At 39.0% G+C, this 26,072-nt stretch overlaps 1 protein-coding gene across 1 annotated transcript in view; it reads left to right on the top strand.

Annotated features, from left to right (window-relative positions):
- The window catches only part of dock1 (dedicator of cytokinesis 1), a 203,809-nt gene that overhangs the window by 148,532 nt on the left and 29,205 nt on the right, over positions 1–26,072 (top strand). Inside the window, 11 exon segments of the mRNA XM_030754788.1 lie at positions 6,134–6,212; positions 7,126–7,226; positions 12,768–12,826; positions 13,446–13,594; positions 16,420–16,505; positions 16,855–17,011; positions 17,712–17,752; positions 18,102–18,192; positions 22,294–22,413; positions 23,600–23,689; positions 24,552–24,656. Coding sequence (XP_030610648.1) covers positions 6,134–6,212; positions 7,126–7,226; positions 12,768–12,826; positions 13,446–13,594; positions 16,420–16,505; positions 16,855–17,011; positions 17,712–17,752; positions 18,102–18,192; positions 22,294–22,413; positions 23,600–23,689; positions 24,552–24,656 — 1,078 coding nt within the window.

Here is a 26,072-nt window from a genome sequence, read left to right on the forward strand (position 1 = left end):
TTTTTTCCCCTGGAAAACCTGAATAAATTGCTAAATAGGTTTTTAAGCAATAAATTGTGCAAAATACCTGATGTAGGAAAAATGGCAAAAAAAAAAAAACTCATGCAAATTTATATTTAATGTTTTAATTGTTAGAAGATTCAATAAACATTACGATTTATAGAAAATAAAATTTCTGGCAATTATTTCATAGTGTATTAACACATTGGACCTAAAATCACATACAAACATAAAATCCACGTAGAAAACATACTAACATGTTTATCAAACTATTTTTATAACTTAAAAATACAAGTTGTAATTTTCAAAAACAACAAATTATTTACATTAAAATACAGGCAATGCCTCAGATGATTTTGTACGACTATTTACAGAACAGTCAGGTGTCACAAATAAAGATGCCACACAAATTATTTGTGCCACTCCAAAAAACAGTTCCTGTCAACCACAGCTCCTCTAAATGGTAAAGTCTAACAGATGATAGCAATGCTTTGACTCACCCTAATGATATTTTTGAGTCATTAAAGCTTCCCTAGGATGAGCTGCTTGGTATAAATTCTTACAGCCTACCAGGAAGGCCATAATAATTTTTAAACAGAGTCAGCTGTACTTTGCATTAGAGGAGACGTAGTCATACTGAGGAGAAAATTGGGTTAAAATATAATGACGGTTACATTTATCTAATATTAGATCAGGTCTGTGAAATAAAGGTAATCTAATTTAATTAATTGGACTGATAATGAAGGTTTTTGACCTTGCATTATCTCAGAGCACAGGCAGATATGCCGTCTATTCAGCAAACCTATGCAAATAGCTCATGATCATTATCGGCGATGCTCTCTGAACTCAATTACCAAGCATGATCTGCTGATAAATTCTCATTAGCACTTGAGCTAGGTGTCTGTGCTGCAGATCATCTGACAGGGCCCGAGTCATTGTACTAAAGCTGCATGAACTTACCAGATTTCATTTTTTTTAAAGGCAACAATGGTATAAAAAGCAAATCCTTTATTTTGCTGAAATGTAAATGTACAGCACATCTGTCATTCAGCAGTAATGGGGGTATTTTTCTGACGCTGGCAGTTTGATGGAGCATATTTATCATAATGATATGGTATGTATACTGTATCTAAATGACTGTGTAGGAAGGGCTGTGTTGCCCTTGCTCTGCCTAATTAAAAAGTTAGTGATGTTTTTGTCTTCCTAAGCAGAAGTTAAGGAGGTCTTGTTTTTGGGGGGTGGGGTGGGGGGGTGGGGTGGGGGTGCAGATGATTAGAGGTACCATGATTTCCCTGCTGAACTTAACATGAAAAAAAAGAAAGCAGAAAAAAGGACCAGCTGTTTTTAGGAATTACGCAGTTTTTTGGAGTCTCTTCAGAAATGCTTAAATTCTTAACCAAAGTTGTCAAGCACACACTCAGACACAAGTTATTGATTATTTTAGCAGTGTGTATGCAACAATACATTACCATTGTGCTTGTATTTGTAATGAAGTTGAAAAGAACTGATTTGTCACTGTCTGACTTTATTTTATTTGCCCTCTGTTGCATAATGACTGGCCATCACAGGTTTATCAAGGCAGCCAAAGCTATTTTGCAAGAATTTGGCCTTTTTTTAGCTTGAAAAAAAAAACCCAACAGATGTTATAATTTACACTTAATGGTACTATGCAGACACTCGTGATTCCCACTCAGATTTCTGTGTCAGTACAAAGAATTTTCCTTGAAATCAATATAGCGATTAATTATTGACTGTACAGTAATTACACGTTTTTATGAATAATTCCTCATGGACTAACTGAGCTATAGACAGATATGAGACCTTATTAGTATATCACATTTCCTTTTAAGGACCATTATTATGGATTTAAAAGTAAGATATCATATATAAAATACCAAAAAATAAATGGGCCTGAATTCCTTTAATCTTCTTTGAAATGGTCTTAGTCAGGAGTGTCTCAGTCAGAACCCACTGTGAGGGAGAGTATATTCTATTTTCATCCACCTCATTAGGTTTTTCACTTTAATTAATGGCAGGATGTGCTCACAGAGGAACTGTCCTGTCTGTTCGTTAAAGCCAATTATATGTCTGTGCGAAAGGCAGACTGCTGGCTTCAAATAGGCTTTTAGATAGTCGAGTCTACATATTGTGCGAACTTGTTTGTGGGAAGCAACTCGTGTTAGCATACAATACGAATTAGTCATCTAGGAAGCCCAGGAAATTTCATATGCCCTGGATCATTTGTAGCATTTGTAGTGAAAGCATGAAGGTGAGCTTTGATCAGAAACGGAGATCAAAAAGGAGTAGTTGAGTACAGCTGCATTTTGCCTGTTAAGCCATATTTAGCTGGAAACTATGAATGTCCTTGATTTTATTTGTTGTGTGTGCTACCTTCCTACTGTTTATAAAAACGCCAGCTATTGTATTTAGAATATTTCATACACTTACCTTATTATAAACTTGTCTCTATCAAAGTATTCCAGGTAAACTGAGTTAAATGCAAACCACAACCTTAAACCTGTGATTAGTGAATTTGTCCCACTAATATGTAGTTGGTGTAATGCAAATGTAGGTCATGTAGGGCAGTAGCTGTGCCTGTGGGTATCCATTTAAACCCTCCAATCTGGCTTTTTTTAGAAATGTGAAAATATGCAACTTAGAGTTGTATTTCTTCCTGCTGCAAGACTCTAATAACTATATATGCAAAAGGGGAAAACAGTGTTTAAACTAAACATTTAAATGCTGTTATTTTAATAAGACAATCCACATTATGGCAAGAGATATTGTTTTTACACTAAAATTATTTATTTAAATTAATAGCTTAAAATCAGGGCACCCCAGTAAGCTGCAAAAAAAATGTCAAAAATTATCCAAACACATTAAGCTGTAAGTATTTTCTTTGCTCACACATACAATGGAAGAAAACCCATTTTAGCATTGGTCCTGTGTTAAGTGTATCAACTATATTGGCATGTTCACAGCTGCAGAAAATTGAATGAGGTGTGCAGAAAGGGTGCATGTGCTCGTGCAGACAGGGTTGGTAATAGGCTGTCTCAGTGCTTAGATAGCAGGGGTGTTCTCAGAGGGCAGAGAGCCAGAGAAATGGACTTCTAATGGTATATCCAAACGTGTTCAATGACAGTTAACCTTTCCAGCTAATGATTAAGGTCACTCAAAATGTGTATCACACATCAGCCCCAGATAGCATTTAGTCACCAATGGAGATAAATGTGGAACATGAATACTGTATAACTTTAAAATAACCTGGGTCCTACAAAGTTGCTGTGTTAACAGTGATGGTTATTTCTGTCCAAGGTCAGCTATTTAGGGCTGTGGGAAACCCCGGCCCCATCTCTACAGCTATAAAATTTAGACCAGAACTGAAAAGTAAAGTCAGATGCAGCTGATGGATGTGGAATAGCAAATTCCCACAATGAAACCCAGTTCCAGTAAGGATTCAGCTTGGGCAATGACAAAAGCAGAAGGCTCTCTTGGGGCTGCTTTTGCAGCAGATGTCTGCTTACCTGCCAGTGTCAGTTACATGTACGTTATATCTTAATGCCGCTTTATTGTCTGCTCATGAAATCCTTATACAATCCACTCAAGTGGCATAACAGTTGTCCTTGTTTCACCTTGGTATATTATTTTTTTAAATCTGATATATCTTCATCTGCTACTACAGGCAGTCGGTTGTTGTCGTTCGCTTATTGATTAGTAATTGTGTGAAGAAGATTTCACACTAACTGAAGCAGGGACAAAACCTGGAAAAAAATAAGCCAGATTACTGAATTTGCTGTGTTAAACTTTTTTTTTTTCTTGGTTGCTCATTTATAGAGATGGTACACACATTGTTGCATAGCAGGTTGTACCAGGAAATTAAGTTAAATAGCAGTTGGACCTCTGACTCCGCTTGTAGCAATCATAATTCCCCTCTAAAAGCTTCATGCCACTTAAGTTATTAACATTTAATTCTGCAGCATCAGAGTGGATTAACCCATCAGACAGTGTTCTCATTAAGATATACTGATTTATTTTTTTTTTGTTTTGTTTTTTTTTTCTTCATTGGTGCCTCACACCTTCTGTATCTCAGTCTGTCACAGAGAGAGATTCAACCTGCTTGGCAGCTCTGGTAGAAGCACATATTGTTCACTAGAGCAAACATTCATTCTTTGGGAAAGTGCATACTGCTAATGTTTCTCTCCTTGTGTGGGCGCAGCTTTAAAACTAATTTTCATTCTCTCAATAAATGAGTTCATATCGGGTGACTCTGCAGTGCAAAATGTTAAATCCATGCTGAGTTTCAGAACCAGTGCAGCAAGTAGGGTTATTTCTTTTTTACCCGCTGATGATTGTGCAGTGTTCCCAGCTTTTGACCTAAAACAGCAGCGTTCTCATCCAAAATCATAGTCATTCGCAAGCCTTAATTATGCTGTTTTTGTTGTTTGACCCTAGCTGTACTTAAAATAAAATTATTATTTTTAACATTTTTGTGATTGTTTTTTTTTGTCAGAGCACAGTTTCATCGCAGTAAGGAATGGCACCTATGCTTATTGGACACTAGATGCACGAGAGAGATGAGAGTAACCCTTGGAAACAAAAACTCAATTGACATAATGCACAAATGTGATAATTAAAAATGACATTTGAAATGTTTTAACTTACTTTGGCTTTTATTTTATTGCGAATAAAGTGGGCATTAACTTTATTGTCAGTCTTATTATCCCACTGTAATATATACAGTTGTGGTCCGAAGTTCATATAAATTCTTCATGGGCACAAATGTCATGATAACACTGGACTTTTGATGAATTCTTTGAACTGATTAAAGTAGGCTCCAATATATACATCCACCCCCACTAATATTTGGTTAAATGTCCCATAACAAGCTGCATGTCAACCAGATGCTTTTGGTAGCCATCAACAAGCTTCTGGCATATTTCTGGCTGGATGTTTGACTAGTCCTCTTGGTAGAATGGGTAGTTAATTGAATTAATTGGTGGGTTTCCTGGCACAAACCTGGCTTTTAAGCATAGTCCACAAATTTTCGATAGGATTGAGATCAGGGCTTTGGGAAGGCCATTCCAGTACCTTAGTGTTAGCCTGCTTTTCCCATTCCAAAACCAGTTATGATGTGTGTTTGGGATCATTGTCCTGCTGGAACAACCAATTGTGGAATGGTAATTTGTTGAACTCACTTATACACCTCAGAATTGGTTCAGTTTACATTTTCAAGCCAGTAGTTTCAGAATACACACACACAGAAAAAACAAAAAATAGCAAAATATCATCATTGTCACCATGCTACAACTGACTTAAGAGGACCAAAGCTTGTTGGACTTATTGCCTTGCATGTCCATAACAGCACCGTCTCTGATAGATTATTCTTGGTGGAAATCTGACCAGACATAGCTGCTGTGGTGAGGTGAGGTATACTTGTGCCATTCTTGCGGCAGCACCCCACTTTTCAGCTGTTTCACCAGGATAATACCCACCCCCACACTGCCAGAGTAGAGCAGGGCTTGCTGTATCAGGTGCACATCCAGACAGTTTCCTGATCAACATTTATTCCTGATATGTTTCCTACCGAACATGCCTGGGACATGCTGGGTTGATGTGTTCACTGGGTGCACCCCCATTTAATAACCATTGCACAGATACAGTATGCAATCATCCAGGAATTGGGAGCAATTTCACAACAACAGATCTAGTCCACTCACAGAGCAGTGACTGCTTGCATCACTTCCAGAAGAAGCTGCATGTCATATTAAGCATCTTGTATATGCATATGTTATAGTGTTCTATAAAATCTATTACAAACACAAACTTGTTTCCTGTTGTGACTAGCATATATAATGTGTGTATTTTAATGACTGCTTTGATTTGAACAAGAATGTGGAGGACATCGTGTATTGCCCGTATTTTTTACTCTTTCCTTGTTTTTGTTTTTTGGCACTGCTGATGGAAAGCAGCTGCCAGCTAACTTTAATCAGTTTTATAAAGTAACTGAAAAATAGAAAATACAAGTATACACAATGTCAGTTAAAAGCAAAATACATTTCATTTACAGTGTTGGAAAAACTTTTTTGTTACCTGTAAGAAGTGTATAACCAGTATTATCCTCTTATTTTTACAGAGTGTTCCTACGGGCCATCAGTCAGTATGCAGCCGTGCTGAACAAGAAATTTCTGGATCAAACCAACTTTGAGCTACAGGTAAGAGCCGAACCATTGAATAAATATCTTGATATAAGCCCTTCACAACTCACAATAATGTTTTTGGTAGGCAAGGCAACATTGACATTTTAAGCACTATTACATAGCAGATTAAGGAATAATTTTGTGGCATTTTCGTTATACCCTGTAGTTTCATAGTGAAGCTGTTGCAGATGCTGCTTTGTTGCATTTTCAGAATTGGAAAAAAGATCACTGAAGGCAGCAGACATTAAAAAAAAAACCCACATTGTGACGAGGGAACATCAATTACCCTGTAATGGCCAGCAATTTTATGTGCATTTCTGAATATTTTAACCTGCTCACCCTAGAATTGAACAGCTTTTTCTACTTGCTTTTTAAATGTCTGAAATGTGGAAAAATGTTAATGTTGTCAACAACTGAACTGCTGTGAGCTTTTAAAGCCTGATCATTGTAACAGTCTTTTTTTATTGTTAATTACTTGGAGCATTTGGAGCTCTCTTTATGTTTATGAAAAAAAGCCGTGGGGTTTTCCTCATAGTTTAATGTACATCAGTTGTGCAAAGATAATTTAGACATAATCAACATCATGAAGAGTCACGTTTTGTACTCGTGCATGGCCTGGAAGTAAAAAAAAAAAAGTCAAACACTGTAGCACTTCTTTTAGCTTCTGTCATTGTCTGATTGAGTGTGTGCTCTGGGGGATGTTGGCCTAAATCACCGACCTCTTCATCCACTTGGACAGGTTCCTGACACACAAGTATAACCATCTCATCTAAACCTTTTGATTTAATGAAACTGCAGTGCTTTCCTGCCCACATAGTCTAGCACTGGATGACATTGTTGTAAAACATATTCTGAACTATTCTTTTTTTTTTTTTTTTCCTTTTTTTCCCCCCACCACGCATTCTGTCTTTGTCTGTTTCTGGTTCAGCTGTGGAACAACTACTTTCATCTGGCTGTGGCCTTCCTCACCCAGGATTCATTGCAGCTGGAGAACTTTTCAAGTGACAAAAGGGCCAAGATCTTCCACAAGTGAGGATGAGCACTCTTTCAACCCACACAATGCCCTCATTTCACACCAGTGCAGTCCAACGTCCCTCCCCAGCATGACTAGGCTTTGAATAATTCATCAGATAAACTATTTTCGCACCCAGACATTGTCCAGTGTTGAACTTTCTCTCGTGCACATTTTACGCTGTAGAAAGACTCTGGTTGGTTTAGGGAAGGAGTGCACATATCATTTGATTTCCCTCACAGATTACCTTAGCTATTCACATATGGACTTAATTGAATTTGTATTGGGGTGCTGGTTGGTTTCAAGTCACTTCTGTCTGATTTGAACATGTGCGTTCTCACATACAGCTCAGCTGGGTCTAAAAGTGGTCAGGGTTGCAGTGCATGTGTGAAAATGGCAAAGGATACTGAGCTTCCCATGGCTGTCATAGAGGCAGCACTTGTTTGTGCTCTGAAAAAAGCAGAACAGCCCTAATAAAGCTGTTTTAGTTCTGCTGCTTTTCTAAACATTACCCAGCAGAGCTGTATGTGAGAACACAAATGTTCAAATCAGTCATGTCGGGCATTAAATAGCGTTTACCCTGCTGGCTCCCTAGCACAAAGTCCCTTAACTGTCCGAGCCAGCCCATATGAGAAAAAAGCAGGTAACAGTTGGTGCATTCAGAGCGAGACAGTGAGTGTCATTAGTCCTTGTCTCTTGCACACTGTACCCTGGCGACACCTTTGCCTACACCAAATTGAGTATTTCTCATAATAAGAACATGGTTAACCTGTGACTTTCTGCTACATGAAAGAAAGAGCAGTTGTGAATAAAGTTCAGACAAGATTCTCCTGACATTGTCCATATGTGAAAATTGCTAAACTTTTGAGGTTATGGAGAGCATATCTTTTATTCAAAACTCATGTACTGGGTAATAGTAGGAGTGCAGGTCTTCAGTGTATCTCCTACATGCTTTTTTTTGCCTTCTTCTTTTTATTCCCTCAACAGAGAAAGGAGAGAAGGAGATGTATTACACCATATATAATTTTTAAATGGCTGAATGTTTAAATCCTTGAAATTTAGACCTTTTACTGCTACTAAAAATCTGCCTAATTGTGCTTTCAGCTATAAATTCAGAGAACTATTCATTTCCTGTTCATCCAGCTCCTTTATCTACAAAGAGCCATTCATCTACATTAGTGTTTCTCAGAAACTGTGATAATGCATCCAAATGTGTGAATGTTTTCTGGGCAGACATAGAGCATATTGGCTCTCATCTTCATTTGGAGGAGCTTTTGACACTAAAACATACATCACGCTGGCTCATGCCTGACAGGGAGACTGCTCATTTGTCAGTGCTTTATTATTGGCCCTGGTGAACTCCCAACAGATAATAAACAATGTTCTATGCAACACAACAGCCAAACACAGAGCAAGATGTTCCAAGCCACCCCCACCAAGCCTTTCTCGATTTGTTCTGAGCCGAAAAAAAATACAGGAATATTATATAGGAATTGTCTTTTTTTTCCACAGTCTTTACAACTCTGTCCCTCCACCTACTGCTCACTTCTTTTTTTTTTTTTAACCTGCACCTCTCTGCATCTTGTACCCTTGTCTGCTTGTGCCTGAATTGTAAGCTCTGCCTGCAATACCAATTATTGTGCCTTGCTCAGAAGTAGAGAACAGAGGGGTGAAATCAAAGATTTGTGAAGCACAGCTCTTTAGCACTTTGCATTGGCTTTTTTTGTCCCTGCATCACACATCTCCTAGTGCTGTTTGTGAAGTTCTGATCCATTACTGGAGCCTGTGTAATGCTAATGCCATTCTCACACTCAGACCACCAAGGCACAGATAACAAGCTTACATGTCTGCATGGCCTGAGTGGGAGGATAAATATATCTGTGACAGTCTGGGTCTTATTTTCTTAGGTTTGTCCATCATTCCCAACACCCATTGTAATCATAGGCTGTACGATTATCAAAGATAGACGCAGCCACTGACGTCACCTACTCACTTGTGGATTTCTATGTGCACTTTGGCTGTGGCCATCTTGGATTTTTGCAATCCTGTGTGATATCTGAGAGGATACTGCAGGCTAATACTGTACCTGTCAGTCATAGACTTAAAACTAGCAATTTAGAGCATGAACTCATCAGGAAAATATTTACTGAGGTGATAACTCAAGTAAAAAGCAGGGTCATTTTCTAATGAATTTCCATACAACAGACCTGAGGAGCCACCCTCTCCTGACTTTTTAAAATAAATAAAGCCTAAAACTAGCAATGATACCATAAACTTTTTTGTTTTTGGTTTTTCTCTTGACCATTAGAAAAAATCTAAGATTAAGTCAATCATATATTTGCTTCATTTCTCAGATCCAGAGGCTACATCTATCTTAAATATACATCTAGGGTTATAATACTATACTTGGCGAAATCGTGGAAAACTCCAACCTTGATAAGGAATTTAGATGGGACAACAAGAAGTCATCAGACAACTGAGGACTGAATTGATAAACAAACATCACAGCTAGCTGAACCTTTTGGAAGAGAAAAATATTGCCCTTCTTGTTCAGCTGTGACGTACCATACAGTTTTGTGTACAGTAAAACATTTTAAATTTTGTTACCAAAAACAAAGGGTTAATTATTTTTCTGACCTTAAGAATTCAGTATAATCCTTGTTAAGCCAGGTGAGTGTGTTGTTGTGGGAACTGATACAAATAAATTGGCATAAACTGTGAAATTATACTTAAAAGTAAAGTGGAAATCACAGCACTAATGCAAAGAACATGAAAATGCAGACACACGTGCTCATACACCGCTGGATAAATGAGCATGCAGCAATGTCATTGTCACAATAACCGCATTTGAGTGATGAGGAGAAGGAGCATCATATTGACAGGTTTTGTGAATATCTTGCATGTCCTTTTGCTTCAGGCTTTGATCACAGCTGAGCTGCCCTTACAGGCCTCTGCTTGTCAATTTGCTAGTTTTTTTTTTTCCTTGCTTTCTTTTTTCTTTTTTGTTCTGCTGTGTCTGTGTTTCTCTGTATTTTAGTCACCACCTCTTCTGTTTTCATCACCTCATGCCTTCACATCCGCTGGCTTCCTTTTTTCTTCTCAGTCTTGATCTTTGCCCCCTGACCCAATTGCATTACACAACACAAACTGCCAAGAGCCCCAGTCACACACTACTGTCCCTCTGCAGAAGTGTTATTCTTAGTTAAACTCTCCTAGAGCTTTCTGCCCCTGACTGACAGGTATATGTTGTAGGGCCTGATAGCTGACAGTCATAGCTGCCTGTCCGCTGCCTACAGGAGTGTGACAGAACAGCACCCTGCATCTGTCTCAGCCCCAATGAGGACATGATGCCTTCTGCACAGTCATCTGCACATCCATATGTGGAAACAGAAACCCACTTCCTACGACTGACACAAGCAAGCTGTGAGCAGTCATATTCACAGATATGCACAGAAATATATTCTAGTGTTAATGAGATGGAAAAACAGTCAACCATTTAATACCTGATACAGTAAAATGCACATTTATTTTATCACTTTTCCAAAACTGTAAGCATTAATCCTTGATTTCTATCATTTAATTATGGAGAATTATTTTGACCAAAGCAGGCTATAAAGAGGTGATGCCATTTAAGGATTCTGTCCAAATAGACTTCTCAAAAAAATGATATAAACACTTGGAGAACACATCAGAGCTCAATGGGAGAAAAATCATGCTTGATATCTATACCGATATGGACTGAGTAATGATTTAGGAACTAGAGGATGCCACATCGTTTGATGGAAATGAAAATTATCAATCGTAATGCCGAAATTTCACTGCAACAACTCAAAATGGTACTCAGTAGTTTGTATAATAATAATAATAATAATAATAATAATAATGCCTTAGACTTATATAGCGCTTTTCAAGGTACTCAAAGCGCTATACAATTCCATGCACTATTCATTCACACCTCAATCATAATTGGTGGTGGTGAGCTACTAATGTAGCCACAGCTGCCCCCATGTGCTTGTGTGCAAATTTTTTTCTGTTTTACACAGGATCTTAAGGAGCTCTGTAATTATTTGCAAGCACTGTTTGACAATTAAACCTTGAGTCTTGCTTAAACATAAAAGAACAGTGACAACACAGAACAGGTGCTGAGATAGATTTACGTACCAACAACCGGCTGAACAGTTCAACCATGCAGGATCGTTAAGCAGAGACTGGGATGGTTTTGTGTTGCTCCCAAATAGAACCACAGTATAGGAATTACTTGTGTTGATCTGTGCATTGTAGGGAAGTCATCAGAACCAGTATTTAAGGTACCGTTTGATATCAAAATGCTGAAAACACTGCTGAACTTGTTTGTTTGTTTCTTTTTTTTTTTAAACCAGTTTCAGGCTTGGCTTATTCTCCTGTGAAATGTTCAGTCCGTCAAAGGAGCAAGAGCCACTCAGTTTGATTCATGCGATTCGGATTCAGAATACCCTTTCTGGCCCTCTGCCTGCGGTTTCCACTCTTGTTAGTGTCTCCATCATTCACGCTTTGTCTTTCCTTCTCTGTCCTTTCTACTTCACTGTATGTCCTCTCTGTGACCTAGGACAGTATGATAGACAGGGAGACAGGCACCAAGCTGCCATGAAGATTGGTTCATGACCCAGACATGGCAGAGCTGATCAGCTTATAAACCCACAATACGCATGAGCTAGACATAGAGTCAGTGCAAGAGCCATCCTTATAGCTTCTTCTGCAAATCTTTGTTGTATGTAAGGGCACTTGACACACAAAGTCGACCTAAAAATACTAGCACCAGCAAAGATTGTTTGATCAAACGCTTCCCATTGTGTCATCATCCTTGTTCTTTCTGTCTTTAAATACATACACAGAGCAGAAGACAGACTGTAGCTTACCATCAGCATCTGTGTATGTTGTGAACTTGTATGGAAACATCTCATTAGAGTGTGTTTGTATTTCAAAGAACACTGTGGAAAAACAAGTCTAACTCACCATGATCCCTGATCTGTGAATCTGTCTTATAAATTTCATTATGACAGTCTAATTTTATGCTTTTGAAGTGAGTCGTTCAGACATAGATGAGAGAGACTTAAGGAACCATTTCCCATGATTTATTTAGCTTCCTGCAGGAAGGCAGCAGGAAACTATTTACTATATATTACATATAACTTTATGTTGTGCTAAGCCCATCAGAGCAAAAAGCCCTCAGTAGGGCTATGAAATTTTTTACTTTGTTACAACTGATTTTGAAAAATTTGACCTGGAAGCTTTAAAGAAGGCCTGTTTTTCAACATCTGATTTTTTTTTGTCTTTTCAAGTTTTATTCCCCTTCATTATCTTTCTCTCAGTTCAGTTAAAATTTTCATGCTATGACAAACATGCCTTACAGTGACTTTGGCTCAGACACAGACGAAATATGACCCACCCATTTAAATATAGAGCATATAACAATTCTTTAGGCAGTTGAAATATTCATCAAGAAACACATCTTCACACCTCTTCTATGGCCTGATATTCCAACAGCTCATGCGGCATTTTTTACCTTGCTTGTGTTTCAGGTACCAGGACATGAGAAGACAGATTGGCTTTGAAATCCGGGATATGTGGTACAATCTCGGTAACTAAGCTCACTCCGTGTGTCACTAATAATGTTTCACTTTCAGTTAATAAAATTCCTTTTATGAACAAATTCTACATCTTGAAATTAAATTTTAAATGAAACTTATCAGAATATTGTTTTCTCAATTTATGTTTATTATCTGCCAACCAAGTAAATTGTCAGCACTGTAATGTATGTGTTAACAACAGCTAAATATAGGTAGTCAGCAGACAGATCTCAGTGGAATGGGATTGTTGTATACGGGGATTGGCGTGTTAACATCTTGGCATCTATGCCTACCATCTCGTTGAAACCCACACCATCTGATCCTCTAATTACAGCTTTCCACTAGATTAGATTGATTCATTTTCTGGGTTTATTATACCAATGCTTTTTTTTTTTTTATCCAAGGTATTTGGTTGTCACTTATTTACTGCTTGAATGATGAGATGAGAGGAGATTTGCTAAATACAAGAAGACAGATTTCCTTAGTGTTTAAATTTGTACTTTTAAATCTGGATTAAGGATTATGTATGCCTTGTTACCTCACTTATTTCACTTGTTCTTTCAAATGTAAATTCTGTAAATGAACTGTGTAGTTTGGTTACACTTATGTGTTGTGTTTTTTCTCTCGAAGGGCCACACAAGATCAAATTCATTCCTGAGATGGTGGGTCCCATCCTGGAGATGACACTAGTTCCTGAGATTGAGTTGCGAAAGGCCACCATCCACATCTTCTTTGACATGATGCAGTGCGAGTTCCACTTCACGTGCAGCTTCCAACGGGTGTGTCACCTGAAACATGAAATACAGCTCATCTTTACAAAAAATAAGTTTGGATTATGTGCAAGATTAAAATGATACATTCACTGGCTGCTTTATTAAAAACACCTTGCTAGTACCAGGTTAGACCTGTTGCCTTAATTCCTCATGCCACAGATTCAACAAGGTGCTCTCCTGTTCCATAACATCCCAAAGATGTTCTATTGGATTGAGATCTGGTGACTCTGGGGGTCATTTTAGTACAAATAAGTCAATGTCATGTTCAAGAAACCAGTTTGAGATTATCTGATTTTCATGCCATAGTGTGTTGATGGGTACACTGTGGTCATAAAGTAATGAACATGGGCAATAACAATACTCAAGTAGGCTGTAGCATTTAAAAAATGCTCAGTTGATACTAAGGGGCCTAAAATGTGTCAAGAAAATATCCCTCACACCAGTCCACCACCAGCAGCAGCCTGAACCATTGATACAAGGCAGGATTGATCCATGCTTTAATGTTGATTATACATAATTCTGACCCCACCATTCAAATGTTTCAGCAGAAATTGAGACTCATCAGACCAGTTTTGGTGAGCCTGTGTGAAATGTAACCTCAGTTTCCTGTTCTTAGCTAACAAGCGTTGCACCCGGTGTGGTCTTCTGCTGTGCTAGCCCATCTGCTTCAAGGTCTGGCAGTTTGTGTTCAGAGATGCTTGGTTCTAAGTGGCTATTTGAGTTACTGTTGCCTTCCTATCAGCTCGGAGCAGTCTGTCCATTCCTCTGACCTCTGCCATCAACAAGGTGTTTTCACCCAGAGAATTGCTGCTAACTGGACATTTTCTCTTTTCGAGTCCATTCTGAAAAACCCTAGAGATGGTCTTGCCTATGTCTACATGCCTAAATGTTTGAGTTGGTGCCAACTGGCTGATTAGATATTTGCATCAACAGTCAGTTGAACAGGTGTCCCTAATCACTTGGCCCATGAGTGTGTATATGCAGTATATACTCACGTAGCATCAACTTCATCGTAGAACCGTTTCCGTACACACACACACACGCACGCACACACCTGTGTATATACAGTACCAGTCAAAAGTTTGGACACACCTTCTCATTCAGTGCTTTTGTTTTTTTTTTCCTACATTGTAAATTAATACTGAAGTCATCCAGACTATGAAAAAACACCTGTAGTAAACTCAAGAGTGTTAAACAAACCAAAATATGTTTTAGATTTTAGATTCTTGCTTTGATTAGAGCTTTGCACACTCTTGGCATTCTCTCAATGAGCCTCGTGAGGTAATCACCTGAAATGGTTTGCCAACAGTCTTGAAGGAGTTCCCAGGGGTGCTGAGCACTTTTTGGCTGCTTTGCCTTCGTTCTGCAGTCCAACTCATCTCAAACATCTCAACTGAGTTTAGATCAGGTGATTGTGGAGGCCAGGTCATCTGACGTAACACTCTATCACCCTTTCTTGGTCAAATAGCCTGGAGGTGTGTTTAGGGTCATTGTCATGTGGAAGAACAAATGATTGTCCCACTAAGCACAAACCAGACGGGATGGCGTGTCGCTGCAGAATGCTGTGGTAGCCATGCTGGATAAGTGTGCCTTGGATTTTGAATAAATTGCCAACAGTGTCACCAGTAAAGCATCCCCCATACCATTCCATAGAGATTGTTAAAGCATCTACTCACACAATGCGTCGCTGTGTAGTGCACACCTCCCATCTTTAGTTCTGAAAGATTTAATTGATTAGTAAATAATTACATACCAATTTTCCTTATATTTTACATGGCATCCCTGAAGTGAAACAATAAAGGATTAAAAAGAACAAAAGTAAGGAAAAAGTTGTGTAGCCCACAGCTTACTTGTAATTCTGCAAATCTCATTTTGTTGTGCTACGATTATCAACAGCCACGGTAAGTGGAACTTAATGTTATGCCTCGTTACAATCCAAAATTAAGCCTTTCTGCATGAGGAAATCCATTTGGTTGCAGCTGTTCTGTCATAAAATTTCACAGGCTGTTTTCAGCTTTGGGATGTTTGTGAGAGCTTCCAAAATATGTGATGTGTACTTTACTTCTATCAAATAGTAAAGAAGCACAACAGCTTCCAAATATCTGCTTGCTGACCATTGTCGTCTTGTGAAAACCGTAGCACTGGTTGTACAGTCTTTCTGTGGTGAATGTGGGTAGAGCATTGTTGTTTATATCTTCTGTCAGGAGCTGGCTCATTTAGGGTAATTGCTGCTTTCTTATAACTTTCTTCAGTGAGTTGTGATCAATTACTTTTTTGGTCTGACTCCTAAAGAAGGGTCAAGTAATTGATCACAATTCAGAGAACTGGTATGTTTTCTTGTCTTTCTGTGTGTCGTAAATCTTTGGCTTACTAGAGAACAGCATTTATATATTTTCTTACTTGGCTACACTCTCCTTTTCTGTACTTGTGTCGGTCCAAGACACAGCTACATCAAAAAGTCAGTGAAAAAAGGTTTGTTCCAGCAGAATAAAATCTTATTTTTTTTATACAGCTGCTACATACAAATATTGGAAAAATAGATCCATGTATCACTGTCAGCAGATACAGCAGCTACAGAGAAAAATACAGGGAAGGTGTCTCACGATGCAGCTTTCTTCTGTGTCCTAATAAAATTTAAATAGATAAAGAAAACCTTGAATAATGAACAGAAAATACCAGATCCATTGCAAAAAAAGGGACAATTTAAGTTGAAGCAGCAACTCCCTCCACCAAGCCTTGATGGAGAGAGAGAGGGAGCAACAGGGAGATGGCGTTAATGAATTGAAAAATTTGCTGCACTGATTATTTACGCCTGCTCTGTCTAATTGCAGTTTGAGAACGAGATCATCACCAAGCTGGATCACGAGGTGGAGGGGGGCCGCGGAGACGAACAGTACAAAGTTCTCTTTCAGAAAATGTAAGTGCTGATTAATGGGCAGGATTATGCCTGAGCATCTCACAAGTTAGATAATTCTAATTGCAACATAGCACTTCTCAAAATAATCACAGTGTGCTGATGATCACACAACTTGCCATCACAGCTTGCCTACATGATATCTGCTTTCAGGGCAGATATCATGTTTTATTGTGCAAAAAAATCCTTCGCAGTGGAAGTTTGATATTTTAACCTCTCAAAAACCGTTGTCATACATGCTTCACATTTGTTTTCCTCTGTCCCTGTTGATTCTCTCCTGCTCTCCCTCTATATCCACACAAAACACCCCTGCGCTTCACCACTCCAACCCACCTCATAACATAAACACCAGTTTACTGGAGCACTGCAGGAAACACAAGTACCTGGCCAGGACGGGTGAGAATTTCGTCACTCTGGTTGTGCGTTTGCTGGAGAGGCTGCTGGACTACAGGACCATCATGCATGACGAGAACAAGGAGAACCGCATGAGCTGCACTGTCAACGTGCTTGTAAGATGTCTTTCAATGCTGAATATACCAAAGCCCAGTGTTGGCGATACATACATAATTAGATTAAACACACACACACCCGCGTGAACTGATACACATGAACTGTATAAATCACAATACTGCTAATTGTGTTATCAATGCCTAGTTGTCTGTCCTAGATTATTGTTGCCAATAAAAAGACCATAATGATGTAGAAGCACATTACAGAAAACAGCAACAACCATCTCGACATATCAATGCATTAAAATGTTATCACAGAGCAGTTCATCTAAACCACCTGTTCTGTGAAGTGACATTTCATCTGGAAGCACCAAAATGTCACTTTTATCTCACATGACTACGTGCATTGAAAAGACTAGAGGCATATGGCCTATATTTCACATTTTATCTGAGCAAGCCTGCACTTTAAATAACTTCAGTTTCACTGAGAGTTTGACAGTGAATACCGCAATGTCAGTCAGCTTGCGAGATACTTGGTGTGCCTGCTGCAAGTCAGTACTGTTTTTTTTTTTTTGGACTTTTTTAATATTGTCTTTTTAAAACAATTTAAAGTGAGCCACAATTCAGTGGCTTCTTAACATAAGGTATCGATAGCATAGTATACTGAAACTCTGTAAACAGAATGCAAGCAATGTTCTCAGTGGAAATCTGCAATGTCTTTTAATCCTGTTTTAATACCATGTCTCTTTCCATGTTGTAGAACTTTTACAAGGAGATAGACAGAGAGGAAATGTACATCAGGTAAGACCCAGTCTCGCTTTCTGCCTGTTAAGCAGGTTCAAATTTGAAGACTTTTTTTTTGTCCATATGAGGCATTTTAAACACTACAACATAGCTATAATAAGGAGTCTTAGTTGAGCAAAATTAAATACAGTTTGTCTTCAGAGATTCAGCATTAAAAAAAATATTCATTTGGATAAAATGCGCTTCCAATTCCACAGTCTTACCTGTTAGAGTTTTCCATCCGTTTTTCGAGTGGTATTTGAGCTACAAGACGCTGTCAAGACATATCCGTCTAGCAGAGTTAACCCTATGTGTGAAAGGCCCAACTAGTCATGACCCATAAATTATTGCTTTTTTTTACTGCCAGGTACCTTTACAAGCTGTGTGACCTCCATAAAGAGTGCGACAACTACACTGAGGCTGCCTACACTCTGCTTCTACATGCAAAACTGCTCAAGGTACCCATGCACAAGGCCAACATCAAATAAACGTTGAAGTGCTCTCTCCAAAATCTGTACAACAGTGGTTATTGAATAATCAAACATGTTGTCATTATTTGAAGTAGTGTCACTATTTTTTTTTCTTTGTGAGTTTATATAACTGATTTTAATGTTTTAATATGTTATCTGGGTATGTGTTTTATTTTACACATTTTGCCTTTTAATTATGGTCACATGCCTTTGTATGTTTGGTTTTGTTGATTAATTTAATATGTCATCAACCTGCCTGAGACTGCAGATGAAAATTAGTACATTGTATTTTAAAACAGAGGAAACAGTAGCTTCAGCCACCTTGGGTCTTCAAGATAAGTGTGTACTTTCCCAGCTGACAAAGACAGCAAAAGAGACTACTGTTAATCACAACATCTCTGCTTAAAGGTGGAAAAGGGGCAGGTTTCTGCCGCACTTTATTGTATGAAAATTTAAATTCAATGCATAAATATTTATAGATTATCCAGAACCATTTCTTTTATGTTCATACCTTTTTGTTAATGTAGTCATGCTCTCAGCCTTGAAAGTTTCTATCTCTTACCAAAAATACACCACATCCACTTGCAAAACTCCTCCTACAAAGAACTGCAGCATCTATTCCCAGTTGGGGTTTGGTACACCCTAAATTTGAATTTGTTCCTCTCTGCCTTTTATCCAAAATGGTTGCATCCAACATCTCATCTGTTTTTGCATAAATAGCTGGCTGCTTCAGTCTTTGTGCAGGTCCCGACAGGGAAGAGCAGGCTGTGACTAAATCACATTTTCCTCAGTCAGCAGTCACAGTAGCATTTGCATGAGTTATTTATTATTAGTAGGTTTTTGTTTTTGTTTTTTTCTGATTCTGCTCATTTACAACCATCTGTGTCTTTCTGGTTGTAGCATACCTTCAAAGAGGGCTTCAATGTCATGATTTGGAAATTGGTTATTTAATCAACTGTCCTTTGGTATTGACATTGAGGTACATGTAAACAATGAATGAGAATGAATGCCATCCAGCCACCTATCCATTAGGGTTGTGGGGGGCTGGAGCCTATCCCCACTGTCTTAGGGTGAGAGGTGGGGTACACCCTAGGCAGGTCACCAGTCCATCAGAGAGACAGACAACCATTCACACTCACATTCACACCTATGGCCACTTCAGCAGTTAATCTAGCATGCATGTCTTTGGACTGCATGGGGAAGCTGTAGTACCCAGATAGAACCTACGCAGGTAGAGGGAGAACTTGCAAACTCCTGAGAATGAATGATTTATATATAATTCTGTATCCACCAGCATTTATAGAGTAAAACTGGCTATAATTAGTTCCCCAGTAGAGCACCTGCAGCAGTATAACATTGATGAATTCACAACATTTTCTTCATTGTCAGAGATATATCAGCACTTAGGTTTTGTCAATGCAGGGTCACTGGCCATCCATGAATTACCAGGGACCCTTTTTACCATTAAAAAATGCTGTAGTCCAGCACTAAAGGAATCAATAACCTAAGCCAAGTCTTCCCAACAATATGTGGTGCAATAAATTTTTCATCCACTGCCTGTGAAGACTATGCAAATTTTGCAGCTTTGCTATTCAAATGTGGCCATCGCAAAAAAACTTGGTCAGAGATCTTAATACTTCAGGTTATTCACAACACCAGAGAATCCCAATTAAAATTGGCCAGTAATGAATCAGCCCTGACAGACACATAGGATTACTCTAGCTGTATACAGAGGCCAATCAGGTTGTCTGTCTTTCTGCCAAGATGCTATAGCCCATCAAAAACCTTATTAGTCTCTATAGTGTGTCAACAATAAGCACAAAAGAATACTCTTGGATTCTTGTAGGGGTTTTTTGCATAATTTTCTGTGTCTGTCATTGTTTAAAAATGAAAAAGCTTTTGTACTTAAGATTAAGTAACAGAGTGACTCCATTATATCTAGTGTTTATACACTGGTAGCAACAGCAAAGCTCGTTTCTACCCTTGGTAGCTCCACGTCACTGTATTTTCTTCCAGTGGTGCAATAATTTGGAGAGTCTTGTGCTAAATACTTTTTATCCTCCCACGCAAAATAAAGCAGGAGGATATCGTCTATTGAGTCCAAAACCACAAGGACTTGAGCCGTGAAATTTGGCAGTGGTGTTCTTTACCCCTCGAAGATGTGCAACACAATATTCATATGTCCGTCATCTGTCCTTCCATCCATTTGTCCATCTATCCTCCTGTCTGCCCGTGAGGTTTTACCTTTCCAGCCTATAGACTCCAAAACTACAAGGAGTTGAGCCATGAAATTTTGCATATCTGTTCTTTACTCTTCCAAGATGTGCAACACGATATTCCAATTTCTGGATATTTATTACCCTTTGTACACTTTGGCTGTAGTCATCTGAAGTGTAGATTAAACAACATGGAGGATTTCAGGCTCCTACTGCTATGATAATATATACTAATGATATGCAGCCTCTTTCTCATGCCTGATTGGCTTAGCCTAATCATGTGATCATATTGTGTGTGTGATTGGCTATACCTACTTGACCATTATTGACTGAAATGGAAAAAGTGGGGATTTTCCATATCTAGCAACTGACGTAGGTCACTGAACAGGTGGTGGCAGCTAGATAGTGAGAAACTGGGGAATCCCAAATTTCTAGATAAATATATAGACCCAGGCTCAGGGAGGGGCAGTCATCTGCCGCGACCGGTTGGGCTCAGGGGAGAGACAGGACAAAAGACATGCTGTGGAAGAGAGCCAGAGATTAATAACAATTAATGATTAAATGCAGAGTGGAGTATAAACAAAGTAAATAAGGTGAATGAAAAGAAACAGTGCATTATGGGAACCCCCCAGCAGCCTAGGCCTATAGCAGCATAACTAAGGGGTGGTTCAGGGTCACCTGATCCAGCCCTAACTATAAGCTTTTGTTAAAAAAGGAAAATTTTAAGCCTAATCTTAAAAATAGAGAGGGTGTCTGTCTCCTGAATCCAAGCTGGGAGCTGGTTCCACAGAAGAGGCGCCTGAAAGCTGAAGGCTCTGCCTCCCATTCTACTCTTAAGTATCCAAGGAACCACAAGTAAGCCAGCAGTCTGAGAGCGAAGTGCTCTGTTTGGGTGATATGGGACTATATGGTCTTTGAGATAAGATGGGGCCTGATTATTCAAGACCTTGTATGTGAGGGGAAGGATTTTAAATTCTATTCTAGATTTAACAGGGAGCCAATGAAGAGAAGCCAATAACCCAGGGGTGACTAAAAGTATTTGGTTAAAAGATCAGGGCAAGGCCTCCAAATGAGGGCAAAAATAGTTTTGCTGTTTCCTGAAGGGTTTTCTGTTATGAAATGGGGCGTGTAATGTTATCCTGGCTTTGGCATTTATTTTATATGTTCATTAATCATGGGAGTATATCCCCATCACTGACTGGTCTTGTTGAGGGGGGCTGTTATGCATTTCTTTATCTAAGTTTCATATAATCAGGTCAGCATATGTACAAAAGCTCAGGCTTCAGACTGCTCTAGATACTGTTTCAAACTGTTGGCGCTGTATGATGTAAGTGAAAGTAGATCTCTTTAATATGTTCTTCCCAGGAACTGGCTGTGAGCACAGCTTCCCCACCCACCTGAGGTTCAAAACATCTGTTTGTGAGGGGCAGCTAATCAGAAGACAGTTGGCTTAAAGGGAGGGAAGAAGGAAAACAGCTTGAACTGAGTGGCTGCACCAAATCACAGTATAAGATAAATAGGATTATTTTGAACTGTGAGTCATGCAAAGATACTCTTGTTGCTTTACATGACTCACAGTAATGAAAATATATAGTTGAAAATTAGCATACAGTTCCACTTTAACACTAAGTATTAGCTACAGGGATGCTGCATCAATGAACCATTCAGTATATACTGATGCCTGTTTTAATGGCCTAGTTGCTCAAGTTTCCATCTAGCATTGTCAAATTACAGGGCAGCTATAAAAAGAACTACACATCAATCCAACCCATTTGCACCAGATATAAGTCAGCAATTGATTTCTTGTCACTTTCCCCTTTTATTCTGTATTATATTGTAAAGAATTGACCCTAGTGCTAATTTGTTTCTGTAGTGGTCAGATGAGCCATGTGCAGCCCACCTGACACAGAGAGACGGCTACCAAGCCACCACTCAAGGACAGCTTAAGGACCACCTCTACCAGGAGATTATTAATTATTTCGACAAGGGCAAGGTAAGTCATCCATACGCTGTTACTCACAGTCACATGCAGAAGAGTGGACATAATGATTATTCCTCGACTCCTGAGATGTTATTTTTAGCCATTGTCTTCTCTACTAAATAACTCTTCTGGCACGAGAAGGCTGGTTTTGAAGACAAGTTGCTGAATGGAAGCTTAATGTGCTGTTTCTGGAGAACAGGGATTGATACAGTGATGATTTCCTTCTTTTAGTTTGTGCTCTTATGGATGAAGGCATGTATCAGAACACACCATGCAGGTGTTATGCTGTTCCATTTAAACCCTTTTTATAAGCTTACATTTCTCTTCAGCTTTCCTTTTTCTCCTTTTCCCTCATAACATGTCAGTGACTTGAATACCATCTCTACTGCCTTAGACAGAAAAATCTTCCAGTTGCACACAGACCAGGGCTACAGTGTTATTCTTGTGTATTCTTTATAATTTGTTCCAAAGGAGAAAAGGGTTTTTCATCCTGCAAGCTAAGCCTGGATGGGATCTGTAGGACTGAAGCCAGAGCTTCTCAAAGATGCTGTCCCAAAGCTTTGCATGTGTCATGAGTGTTGGGGTGCAGCCGCCACTTTTGGTTCTGCAGCCAACTGTCACTCAGCAAGATGCGGTTAGGGAGACAACAGTTTGAAAGAGCTGTGGACAAACATGCACATACAAACCCACCAGAGTGATCAGGAAGTGTTACAGTGGCTGTAAGAATACATCAGCTCCAGAGAGTGGGGTTTAAACTGAGGACAGTTCCAGGGGTGTCATATGTGTCATCTAGAAAGCAGTCCCAGATGGTGTTGCCACCACCACTCTCACTGATGGGAAGCTGATCTGAGTAGCAGTCTGGACTTGGTCCACCTCCAGGCTGCCCCATATCAGTTCAGTCCAATCTAGTCTGTCAGAAAGCCACTTAGAAGCTTTTCAACATGTTTGAGTGGTTCACATCTGTCTGTGACACAGTCAGCTGTACAGAGTCAAGGAAAAGTGCGTATTGATGCACTTTCTGCCTCTTAAAGGATGGTGTATGTATTTTCATGTTAGAGAAATAAAAACAAAAAAAAATTGAATGAATTGAAGGGATGTATTTTTTTTTTTTTTTAAATACCTTGATACTAATGTCTGGAAGAGACTAGCCAACACCAAATGAATGCTTTACCTCAGTTTGTATCTGTGTATTCTTTAGATGTGGGAGGAGGCGATCATTTTGGGGAAGGAACTGGCTGAGCAGTACGAGAATGAAATGTTTGACTTTGAGCAGCTCAGTGCATCCTTGGTAAGTAATAAAATGCTTTGTTGGCTGGCTTCACTTTAATGTTGTAAACTCTAATATATTAATACTACATTGCATGCAAAATCATTCGGTGAGTATACTGACCTTATACATATGCATGCTTAATGATTTAATAATTTTCAGCTGATATTTAACAGCAACAAAGTAGAATGCACTCTAAAGTGATTAAAATGTTACATGAAATGTGTGTTTTGACCATTGGTCATCTGTTTTATCACAAAAAAAACAATTGGGAGAAGAGAATTTTTAAAATTTAAATGGGAAGTATCAGAAACCCTCTCTAATGGTATTCCAAGAACTGCAACCTCTGTCCAGAAGTGGTCAAGAGCTCAAAGATGTGGTCAGGTTAAAGAAGACTGAAACTTGACTGGGACTGAATAGAAGTTACATGTTGAAGATTAGGAAGGTTTTATGAGCACTTCATGAAATGAGTGACTCATGCTGGACTTGTGAATAGCCCCATGGCTGGATCACTAAATGGCACAGGGAACTGCTTCAAGTCAGGCACTAGCCAATCTCTTCTAGCTGCTATTATAAGTAAAGTTGATCCTGAGGAATATAGTTTGTCTGATAACTACACACAGTGTGTATGGACTATCGCTACTGCAGTAACACAGATGCAGACGGGTTATCTACTTCTTTTTTTTTTTTTAAGAAAGAGAAAGAAGGCTGCATTATGTCTAATATAGATTGTAATCAGTTTTTCATATGAAACAAACACAGGATAAGGGAGAAATGTGTCACCAATTCAAAATAAAACAAAACTACATCCATAAAATTTTCAAGGAAAATTAGTGTCAGTCCTGTCCGTGCTTCTTAAATTTACCTTTGTATCTCTCAACAGCGGAAACAGGCCCAGTTCTATGAGAACATAGTGAAGGTCATCCGGCCTAAACCAGACTACTTTGCTGTAGGATATTATGGCATTGGGTTCCCCTCCTTCCTACGTGTGAGTATATACATTAACATACATTTTCCACAAGAGTAAGCACTGGGCGAGGTGAGCCACTTGTCAAAAAAAGATAATCAATAGATTTACAGTGCATGCTTGGTTCTCAGCCTCAGCATGCAATACATACATGCTTCACACACATCTCTCTCTACCACGAATATTGTTTTGTTGTGGCGGGTCTCACTTGTTCAAAACCCCACCTAGTCTGGTTTTCACTTCACTGACTGAGACAAACTCTGAATCACAGGCAGCTGTTCAATGTGTGGGTTGTAGAGTAGATCAGAATTATGCACTGAGTGGATCCCCTTCAGTGTGGGAAAGTGGAATATTTCTCTTAGAAAAAGGCAGAGACCTAAGAAAAATATGAAAGCGATGTTAAAAAAAAAAAAAAGAATGACTACATCAATTTCTACATCTATCTCTTTCAAGCATTGTGGATCCCTTTTCCTCGGTGTTAATCCCTGCCTGTTTTTAGCATAAGCTGTGTAATGGATCTACTCGAAATCTTTGCCTGAATCTGCAGTTGCCAGGAATGGTTGTAAAAACAGCAGAGCTTGGAAGAATGGCCACAAGAGCAAAGCCACTCTTGCTTGTACTAATCAAAAGGCCGATCACACGGCAAACAAAGCATTTAAGTCCATTTGCCGAACTTCAGCGGAACACCATTTTCCAGACAGTGTGAGCATCACAGTGTCGGGAAAATTGTGTTCTGGTAAACTTCCTCTCAAGGTGTTTCATTACCACCTGCACAACAAAATGTAATGCAGGCTGCTTAACCTGAATTGATCTTTTTTTTTTTTTTTCCTCCTCTAAATCTCCCGGCTGTTTTGGTGGTTCGTATCTCTGCTACTGTGTCTGAGATGCTGCTCGATGCATATCTGACCTCTTGTTTTATTTCTCTTTCTGAAAAATGTAAAAATTTTAAATTTAATCTTAGACTTTGTGTTGCTGTGCCACAGTGAGTGTAATGTTAAGCCAGAGATTTTTATTTGAAAAATAACAGTACTGACTAAATTTCATTTTAATGTATGCCCTGTTACTGCTGTTTGTCAGGCTGTCATCTGGCATCTTTACTGAAGGGTGTTTTATTACACAATCACCACACTAAATGGCCTGAAAGTCCTTGTGGAATAAGATAATATAAAACTCCAGTTTTTTAAAGTGTGATCCCTGATCATACCTTTTTCATTCTATTATGAAGAACAGTCATTTCACCAGGGTTTTGGCTACTTTCCGATCTCTGTGTGCCCCCCCCCCCCCCCCCCCCCCCCCGCCCCAGCCCCTTTCATCTCGTAGGGCAGAAACTCCATTATAGACAGGGCAAGCTGCACTGGCCTAATCTAACAGGCTGTTTAAAGACCCTTTGAGGATAGCTTGGAGCTCCTTTTTCTCTCTTTTTTTATTTAAATTCTT

Source organism: Archocentrus centrarchus, chromosome 19 (genome assembly GCF_007364275.1).
Source record: "Archocentrus centrarchus isolate MPI-CPG fArcCen1 chromosome 19, fArcCen1, whole genome shotgun sequence".
NCBI lineage: Eukaryota > Metazoa > Chordata > Actinopteri > Cichliformes > Cichlidae > Archocentrus > Archocentrus centrarchus.